The sequence below is a fragment of the Sorex fumeus genome, unplaced genomic scaffold (genome assembly GCF_029834395.1).
Source record: "Sorex fumeus unplaced genomic scaffold, SorFum_2.1 ptg000030l, whole genome shotgun sequence".
Classification (NCBI taxonomy): Eukaryota; Metazoa; Chordata; class Mammalia; order Eulipotyphla; family Soricidae; genus Sorex; species Sorex fumeus.
In genome coordinates this window covers 20,839,283-20,849,477 of record NW_026606087.1, presented here as the reverse complement: position 1 = coordinate 20,849,477, position 10,195 = coordinate 20,839,283, and the positions used below count along the sequence as shown (strand labels likewise).

Sequence of the window (10,195 nt, the reverse complement as noted above, 5' to 3'; positions counted from 1 at the left end):
GAGGGCTGAGGGTGCTGGGGTGTAGGTACTAGGGAGGGGCTCTGGGATGAGGTGCAGGGGGGTACTGAGAAGGGGATACTGGGTGAAGTTCTGGGGAGTGGGAGTCCTGGGGATATTGCGTGCTGGGGGTGATGGCAGGGATGGAACCAAGTACTACTCCCTGTTGCCCCAGCGTGAGCAGACCTCGGCACCCGCCTCTCTGTCCCTCCTTGTCCCCTCCTCTGTCTGAGCAGATCAGGGTGGGCTCATGCCCAGGGAACCCCGAGTCACCTACACACAGTAGAAAGCTACCCCCTCCCTACCTGCTTCTCTGAACGTACAGGGCCCAGAAGCATCCCCGGGAACGTGAGATGGGGCTGGTTTCAGGGGAGAGGCTTGCAGGCCCAGGAGCTCAGCCCTGGAGGTGAAGGGAAAAAGGAGGAACATGGAGTCCCGGATTGTCCTGCTGGAGAAGGGGCCCCTGCTGGCCGCCACAGTGAGGCTGAGGCCGAGGGACTAGACCAGAAACAAGAAGTGAGCCCGGGACCTGCTGCCTCTGAGCCCCAAGCCAGTCACAGGCAGTGGCCATGAGGCCCGTGGGTGCCCCGTGAGGAGGCCAGGATTCAGGGATAAAGTCTGCCTCAGAATCAAGCAGCAGGTGATGGCAGGAAATTCTGGAAATGACGCTAGTCCTTCCCTCCCCAGGACACCCAGGGCACCTGTGCCCCGAAGGTCAGCCCTGGATGCTGCTGTGTGCCCGGAGCTGCCTAGCCGCTCTCATGCCAACCAGAACAACCTGCCTCTGGCCTCTGCTCTCGGCGATGTTCTGGGGGGCACTTGTCTGGGCTGGCTGTCTCCCTGACCTGACCGGGGGAACACCGACCTTCACTGTGGGGGTATTGGGCCCCTGGGACTGTGACCCCATCTTTGCACAGGCCCTGCCTGGCGCGGCAGCCCAGTTGGCAGTGGACCGCGTGAACCAGGACCCGAGTCTGCTGCCAGGCACGCGGCTGGCTGCCATGGTCCTTCCCACGGGCTGCGACACCCCTGGGGCCCTGGCCAAGTTCCTGACCCATAAGGACACGGTGGCCACTTTTGTGGGCCCCACCAACCCCGGCTACTGCCCCGCGGCAGCCCTGCTGGCCCGCGGCTGGGGCAAGAACCTCTTCTCCTGGACGTGTGGCTCGGCAGAGGGGCCGCAGGAGCTGGTGCCCACCTTGCCGCCCGCCGCCCACGTGCTGCTCTCTGTCCTGAGGCACTTTGGCTGGGCTCGCGTGGCCATCGTGTCCTCCCGCCAGGACATCTGGCTGGCCACAGCCCAGCAGCTGGCCACGTCTCTCAGGACGCTCGGGCTGCCCGTGGGGCTGGTCACCGCCCTGGGGCCCGGGCAGGAGGGGGCGTCGGAAGTCCTGCAGCAGCTCTGTGGTGTGGACGGCCTGAAAAGTAAGTGGGTGCCGGGGTGGGGGCTCCCCGCCTGCACAGCTTGCCCCGTGGGACCTTCGCTCTGTAGACCTGGTGCCCTGCCTGTGTGCTCGGTGCCCTGCCTGTGTGCTCGGCCCCCAGCAGCCCTGGAGCTCAGCCCACGTGCCACACCCGCGCCTGCAGACTCGGGCTCGGGCCCAGGGTGGGCTGTGGAACGGGAGAGCAGCTTGTTTGGTTCTTGCCCGATACGGTGAAAGAACGAGGTACCACAGCACCCCCGGGAGGAGGTCCAGCCTGTGCTGTGCTTCCTGAGATCAGAAAGCTCCCTGGAGCTCCTGATGATGCATTTCCTGTCTTGGTCAGGCCCCAAGGTGCAAACGGGACAGACATGCGGCTGGGTCCTGGTCTTCAGGGCGACCGTGGGGGGTGACACATGGCTCTCGGGAGAGGCTTGGGCCGGGCCTTGGGTCTAAGGACCCCTTAGCAGGCAGAGGCACATGAATGGGGTGTAGACGGGGGGCACAGGGAGGGCAGAGGGTGCCTTTGCGTTCCGGGGCTGTCAGAGTACGTCTGGCATTTGGGTGGGGAAGAGCATCTGGGTGAGGCCTGAGAAGTCTACGAGGGCAGGAAGGACCGGGCAGAAGGACGGGTCCCAGCAACTTCCCAGGATGGCTCAGCCAGCTTGGGGCTCACCAAGTCTATCACCGTCCCCCCACACTTACCTTCCCATCCCTGTTGGTGCCACCATGATGTTGGCGTGGGCTGGGGGTTGGGGGACCCCAGCTCTGCCTGCAGTGGCCTCACACTCTGCCATAGTCTCCCAGGGCAAGTTCGCCTGCACACCCCATGGGAGTCGCTCTGCTAGCCATGGTCACTCTGCTGTTTGTGGGGTCTCTCTGTTGTTTGTGGGGGTCTCTGGTGGCCATGGGGATCTCTACTGACCATGGAGTCTCTGCTGTTTGTGGGGGTCTCTGCTGACTGTGGTCACTCTGCCGGCCGTGGCCCACAGGCATGATGTTGCCTCCCTTTAGTTGGGGTGTACACACACACACACACACACACACACACACACACACGCATCTGAGGGGCTCTAAGGCCAGAGCTCCCAATTGGGAGCTGCCAGATTCAAACAGTCGTGGGGCCACTTGCCCTCAGGAGCTCAGCATACGCGGGAGGCACCGGGGTCAAACTCGCAGCCTTATGCTTGCAAGGCGGGGGCCAAGCCACTGCACTAGTGCCTGGGACCCTCCACGTCCTTCCTGTTATCCCTGGCAGGAAAGTTAGAAAAGCTTCGGGTTCTTAGGGTTGGAGAGTGGGCAAGGTGCTGGGCTGTGTGCTGCACAGGACCAGCCGGGTTTGGTTCCCCTCGGCCCTGCCAGGAGTGATTCCCAAGCACAGACGTGGGAGTGATCCTTGAGCATCACCAAGTGCGGCCCAAAAATGAATGAGAGAAAGAAAGAAAAAAAGAGAGAGAGGAGGGAGAGAGAGGAAGGAAGGAAGGAAGGAAGGAAGGAAGGGAGGGAGGGAGAGAGGAAGGAAGAGAGGGAGGGAGGGATGGAGGGAGGGAGGGAGGAAGGGAGCAAAACAGAGGAAGGAAGGAAGGAAGGAAGGAAGGAAGGAAGGAAGGAAGGGAGGGAGGGAGGGAGGAAGGAAGGAAGGAAGGAAAACAGAGGAATGAAGGAGGAAGGGAGGGAGGGAGAGAGGAAGGAAGAGAGGGAGGGAGGGAGGGAGGGAGGGAGAAAAACAGAGAAAGGAAGGGAGGAAGGAAGGAAAACAGAGGAATGAAGGAGGGAGGGAGGGAGGGAAGGAAGGAAGGAAGGAAGGAAGGGAGGGAGGGAGAAAGAAAGAGGGAGGGAGGGAGGGGAGGGAGGGGGAGGGAGGGGGAGGGAGGGAGGGAGGAAGGAAGGAAGGAAGGAAGGGAAGAAGGAAGGAAGGAAGGAAGGAAAACAGAGGAACGAAGGAGCAAGGGAGGGAGGGAGAGAGGAAGGAAGAGAGGGAGGGAGGGAGAAAAACAGAGAAAGGAAGGGAGGAAGGAAGGAAGGAAGGAAGGATGGAAGGAAGGGAGAAAGAAAGAAGGAGGGAGGGAGGGGAGGGATGGGTGAGGGAGGGAGGGAGGGAGGAAGGAAGGAAGGAAGGAAGGAAGGAAGGAAGGAAGGAAGGAAGGAAGAGCTGGAGAGACAGCACTGTGGGTAGATGTTTGCCCTGCATGCTGCCCTTGCGGGTTCCATCCCCAGCGCCCCATGGTCCCTGTTGTGGGCACAGGGTGGGGGGTGTGGGAGCTGGAGCTGCTGGTGAGATTGGCTTCTCCACTTTCAGGTGAGATGGGACTGATGATACCCCTCTCAGGGTGAGGGTGGCTGGTAGCGCCGAAAACTCCCCAGTCACCTGGTCCAGAGACACCATACCCACTCTCCGGGAGTGTCGTGGAGCGCGAGGCTGCTGCAGGCAGGGGCGCCCACAGGGCACCGGGAGCCCAGAGGCCGGCAGGGCTCCTCTGTGCGGTGTGAGCTATGCTGGGGGGGCATCACAGGGACTGTGGGTGACACTGGGACGGGCCTGAAGGTGACGGCTGTTTGCGGGTGGAGACCAGGGAGGTGGTGGGTGGGCAGCGGAACGGGGCAGCGTGGTCTGAAATGGAAAGTGCAGCCCTTTGGCTGGAGCGCAGGCAGCCTGGGGCGGGGCCAGCTCTTGGGGGCACTGAGGTCCCTTCTCTGCAGCAAGAGGCTGGAGGCCCCTGTCTGCCCCCCCCTCCCCCCACTGCCCGGCTCTTGTGACTCGGGCCAGCCACTAAATCCCTTTGCTGAAGTTTCTCATCAGCGACACAGTGATAGGATTGTGAAGGGTCCTCACCTCCAAGGGATCCCAGTTACTCCCCCCCCCCATCTTCTTCCTGGCCCCGGGGAGTTGCTCCCCCTTGTGGCCAGATGCAGAGCAGCAGCCCCAATTGCTAGCAGGCGCCTCCCCAGGGAAGCTGAGGCAGGACCAAGGACCAAGGATGCTTCTGCCCTTAGCAGAGCCAGGGCTAGACAAGGTTCCACAGGCCCGAGTGGCCTCAGGGCCTGGCAAGGAGACTTGGCAATTCCATTTCTTTGGGAAAGAGACCCAGGTTGTCCCTCTTGATCTGGGATCAAGGACCCCAGAGGCAGAGAACCTTGCCTTTGGGGTGGACCTTGGACGGGCTCCTTCCCATCTCGGGGACCTGGGGGTGAAGTCGGCTGCCTTGTCATGCGGGATCCATCGCTTTTGCAAAGACACAGAATCCCTGTCCTTAGGCCCCTAGGATGCTACCTGGGCTGCAGCGGAGATTGAAGTCGATGATAAAGGGAGAAACAAAATGTGGCCCATCCGTAAGGGGACTTGGTACTGCCAAAGAAGGGACAAAGCTTAGGCACGGGCTACTTAAGGGACTGGGAAACGGGCTCTGCTGGGAGGCCAGGGTCACAGTGCCCCCTAGTGTACAGTTCTGAAAAGTGCAGAATCTGCAGGTGTGTGAAGTTATTCCTGGCTCAGTGCTCAGGACTGACTTTGGTGGTGCCCAGGTGACCATATGTGGTGTCGAGGACTCAGACTAGGGCTGGCAGGATGCAAGGCAAGCATCTTCATCTCTGTACGATCTCGTCGGCCCGTGTACACTTTTTTTGTTTGTTTTGGTTTTGGACCACACACAGCAGAGCTCTCGGCTCACTCCTGGCTTTGCACTCAGAGATCACTCACTCCCAGCAGGCTCGTGGGACCCGGTGCCAGGGATCAAACCCAGGTCTTCTGCGTGCAAGGCAAGTGCCCTCGCGGCTGTACCGTCGCACTGGCCCCACCCACGAATACTTTCAATAGGCGAAATTTGAGGTATACCAATTATCTTATTAAAAACTTAAATGTTAAGGATTACAGCTGGGAGCCAGCTGCCTGGCTTCAGACCTGGTTTGCAAGCACTGCGGTTAGGATCTATTTATTCTTCCTGTGCTGGCTTTCTTGGAGTCCGTGTAAAAGCTGTCACCAGGCTAAGCATGCAGCTTAGAACTATGGTGACAAAGAAGACTGCACGTTCCCGGGAGTGTTTTAGGGCCACTTGCAATTCACGGATAAACAGCAATTTGCAAGGGGTCAGCAAGGGGGGGATTGGGAAGCCAATCAGATTTGGGGGAGGCTTTGAGGACACAGAACCCAGATCTCTCTGCATGTGGGAAGGGTTTTTTTTTTTTAATTTATGTATTGAATCACTGTGTGAAAAGCTACAAAGCTTTCAGGTTTAAGTTTCGGTCATGCAATGATCAAACACATTTCCCTTCACCAGTACTTATTTTTCACCACCAAGAACCCCAATATACGCCCCTCCCACCCCTCCCAATGCCTGTGAGGCAGATGAATTCTACTTAACACTCTATCCACTTTGATTCACAAAATCACAAATCACAAATCATCCTGTTATTCGTCGATTGCCTCGAGCAGGCCCCAGTAACGTCTCTTTCATCCAAGCCCTGAGATTATATTCAAGGCTCTTTAGCAGAATGAGACCCATCATTGTTACTGGTATTTGGCATATTGGGTACACCACGGGGAGTTTGCCAGACTCTGCCGTGTGGGCAGGCTACATTCGATAGCCTGCCAGTTTGTCCAAAGTAGGAATGAGATAATAAGAGGTCATAATAAGATGTCATGCGGCCGTGAATGCGGCCACGCGGTTCTGGGAGCTGGTTTTTATAGTCTGTGGGTCTTGGCCGTTGATGGGATTACACGGCGCCAGGGGGCCAGTTGGTGGGTGTGACCCCCGCCTAGTGGAATTTGGAGGATCTGGGTGTAGGATGCTTGGCCCCAATCCGAGTAGGCTTGGAGATCTCGGCCCCGGAACCCGCGTGGTTTTGTCCCTCTGCTGGTACCTTCATGTGTGCGGAGAGTGGTCTCAGCATGGTGGTGGCTGGTCCTGCCCCCACGCCTGGCTGTCCTCGCCGGGACCCCTTGGAGGGGAGTGGGTTGAGCTTTCCTCCCCGCCCCGACCAGGGCTCCGGCAGCTGAAGACCTCCAGGACCAGCCACCACCATGCTGAGATCCACTTTGATTACATTCATTATTTCGACAAAAGATGCACCATTATTGTTTAGAGTTTACACCCAACAATCAGAACTGCTGAAAAGGCGTTGTGAAATAATTTGTTTTCTACAGTTAGTTATGAGAACCATAGGATAGCGCGCGGCCGGCCGCGTGACTTTGGGTTTTTGATATTTTACTTATTAAGCCTGGAGGTATTTCTGCCAAGAGTCAGATAATTACGAGATTGGTCTCTGTGGCTCTGGAGCCATGTCTGTGCCGGAAAGCCGCTCGTGAGGGGCAACTTGTGACCTCGGTAGGGCATGAAGGACAAGCCGGGAACGCCCCCTTCCCATGAGGTTTCGCCCCATCACCAGAGCTCATACCTGGCCTTCCAAAAAGCTCTGAGGAGGCTGCCATGTTGCTGCCCCGGGGGAAAAAGGTGGAAGGGAGCGATACCCCTTCCCTCCTGGGCAGGCATGGTACCATGGATTAACGCATAGTCCGTTCACTTTTCTGCCGCAAGCTGCCGGGCTCTGCATTAAGTCTTTGTGCCTCTGGAGCCATGGCCGTGCCGGAGAGCCGCTCGTGGGGGGCAACTTGTGACCTCGGTAGGGTATGAAGAACGAGCTGGGAACATCCCCGGGAAGGGTTTTTTTGTCCCATCTTTGGTGACTAGCTGTGAGGAGATGAAGGAGGAAAATTCCATGCCCTCATCCCTGGACTCAGGGCAGAGGTGCTGAGGAAATCAGTACCAACAGAAGTGGGGTCCCCCAGTCCCCACAGCATGCTGATCTGCCCCTCTGCCCGCAGTCGTGGTCCTGTGCATGCACTCGGCGCTCCTGGGGGGCCCGGAGCAGACCGCCCTGCTGGGCCAGGCGTGGGCCCGAGGCCTGGGGGACGGGAGGCTGGTCTTCCTGCCCTACGACACCCTGCTTTTCGCCTTGCCTTACCGCAACCGCTCCTACGCGGCGCTGGGCTCCGGCGGCCCCTTGCGGGAGGCCTATGATGCTGTGCTCACCATCAGCCTGGAGTCGGGGCCCACGGGAGCCCGTGGGATTTCAGAAGATGCCAACACCCCTGGAGAGAGTCCTGCCAGCCTGGAGCCAGAGCAGGTAGGTCTGTGCCCTTCTCGCTGCCCAGATGTGGGGCAGGAGCAGGCGAGCAGGTGGGGGTCCCCTGGCATGAGCCTGCCAGCCTTCCTTGGCCATTGCTACCTGTTCTCTGCATTGGTGGCTTTTATTAGACGACTACACTGGGTGGTTTCTCTTCCTCTCTCTGGTGTGTGGCTGTGAGTCTATCTGTGGGGTCATCTTTTCGTTCTTCGTCATCTACTCTATAGCCTTCATGCTCAGTTCTCCTTTTCATGGCCTCTCTTGCTTTTAGGCTTTCTGCCTCCACTCACCCCTCTTATTTCTGGCCCTGGGCCAGATGTTCTACTTCTTCCGCTTCTTCAGACCACATGGGGAGCCCTTGGGGTGTGCAGGAGGGCAGGAAGCTCTTCAGAGCTTTTCAGAGGTCGCTGCTGTAAATCTGAGTGTGTGTCTGTCTGTGTGTGTGTGTGTGTGTGTGTGTGCGCGCGCGCGCGCGCGCGCGCGCGCGCGGCTCAGTGATGAGAAGCTGTTGATCTCTGTTGGGGGTGGCAGGAAGGTAGATGCTGACAGAGGGTCCCTGTTGTTTGTTTCTGGAGTTGGGGGCACAGAATGGACCCACAGGTCTGGCCTCTAGGGACCTTCCATTCTGTTTGGGGGAGACAGACAATGGCCAAGCAGCCTGAGGATGACCAAAGCCGAGGAGGAGTGATGCCACCAAGAAATGAACATGTGATGGAGTAGAGAGAGCGGTGGGATGGAGCGGTGGTCAACAGATGAGCTGGGCAAGGAAGCCCGCTTGGAAGAGGTGGCCCCGAGCTGACCTCTGAACCTTAAGGAGGCTTCAGGAGAAGGTCTGGGGGAAGAGCAACCAGGCACTCAGTGGTGAGTGCAACAGCCCTGAGGCAGCATGGGTTTCAGCAGCCAGTTGCAAGAGACTGCCAGAGGTGTGGGAAAGGGGCCTGGGAGACCCTGCGGGACACAGGGAGGACTCTGAACTGAAACCAGTGACATGGGGACTTAGAAAGGGCTGGAGAGGTAGAACAGATAGAACCTTGCAAGCGGCTCTGGCAGTAAGGACCCAGGTTCGATCCTTGGCACCACAAACAGTTCCCAGAGCAGAGTCAGGGCTCACTCCTAAGCACAGAGCCCCGAGGAGCCCCTAAGCACCTCCAGGTGTGGCTCCAACACCCCACCCCCACCCAAGTATTCATGGGGCTTTCTTGGTGTTTTTGTTTTTGGGCCACACACAGTGGTACTTGGGGCTTCTCCTGTCTCTGCTCTCAGGAATCACTCCTGGCAGTGCTCAGGGGATCATATGGGGTGCTGGGGATCAATCCTAGGTCATCACATGTAAAAAAAAAAAAGCCCTACCCACTGTATTATTGCTCTGGCCCCAGTATTCGTGTTTTTAAAAAAAATCACAGGGGTTGCCTTGTAGGAAGCATCCGAGAGAGGCCAAGGAAGCAGGCAGGTCCCGGGAAGGTGCTGGTGTGTTCACCAGCCAGGAGGGGGACTCAGGCCCCGCAGGGGAGTAGAGGTTGGTGGAAATATAACCAGAAATGAAGCCACGAAGACTGGATGATGAGCTGGAAGAGAGAAAGTCGGGAGGAATCTGCCTCCGGCTTACAAGACTAGGCTAGCGGTCATCACACTTCCAGTTTTGTGGGGCTTTGGTTGTAGAACCAGCTGAAACCTCTAGAACCCAGATCCTGGTTGGGAATGAATACTCTGAGAGACCCACAAGGCAGAGCGTTCGTGTTGGTGCCGGTGCCTGTGAGGACAGCCTGGGAGGTGAGGGGTGGTGGGACCGAGAGCAGGACTGTGTGGTTGTGTGTGTGTGTGTGTGTGTGTGTGTGTGTGGCGAGTGAGTGTGAATGTGTGTGCATGTGTGAGGTGTGTTTGTGTACAAGGGCGGCGTGTGTGTGTGAACATGTGTAGTGTGTGATGTGTGAACACATGTTAGGGAGTGTGTGAATGTGTGTGTGTGTGTGTGTGTGTGAGTGTGAGTAGTGTCTGTGTGTGGTGGGGTGGTTGAGATTGTAATTTGAATGCTGGTTGCTAGCAACACTCAGGGTGCCTGGGCACCTGGGCCCCGGGCTGTGGTGTTGAGGTCCTTCCTGTCCTAGGTGTCTCCCCTTTTCGGAACCATCTACGATGCTGTGGTGCTGCTGGCTCACGCCCTGAACCGTTCTCAGAGCCTTGGGGTGGGGCTCCCAGAAGCCCACTTAGGGGATCACACGGGGGCTCTGGATGTGGCTGGCTTTAGCCAGAGGATCCGGACTGATGAGAGAGGCAGAAGGCTGGCACGGTACGTCATTCTGGACACAGATGGTCAAGGAAGCCAGCTGGTCCCCACTCACATCCTGGACACAGCATCCTGGCAAGTGCAGCCCCTCGGGAGGCCCATACACTTCCCTGGAGGGGGCCCCCCAGCCCAGGACTCCAGCTGCTGGTTTGATCCCAATACACTATGCATAAGAGGTAATTCATTTCTTCATCTACCTATCCATTATCTATCTATTCATCCCTTTACTCATTTTCCATTCAACCATCTACCACTCATCTACCTACCCATTTATCCACCCATCCATCCTTCCATCCACCTACCAATATATCTATTTTCCATCCATCCAACTGCCTATTCATCCATTCATGTACCCTCCCATCCATCCATCCAC

General features: G+C 57.9%; 1 protein-coding gene across 1 annotated transcript in view; it reads left to right on the top strand.

Annotated features, from left to right (window-relative positions):
- The first annotated feature begins 800 nt into the window (after nt 1–800).
- The window catches only part of LOC130025501 (guanylate cyclase D-like), a 43,158-nt gene continuing 33,763 nt past the window's right edge, over nt 801–10,195 (top strand). The window contains exons 1-3 of the mRNA XM_056116432.1: nt 801–1,422; nt 7,237–7,538; nt 9,644–9,998. Coding sequence (XP_055972407.1) covers nt 801–1,422; nt 7,237–7,538; nt 9,644–9,998 — 1,279 coding nt within the window. The remainder of the gene's footprint in view (nt 1,423–7,236; nt 7,539–9,643; nt 9,999–10,195) is intronic.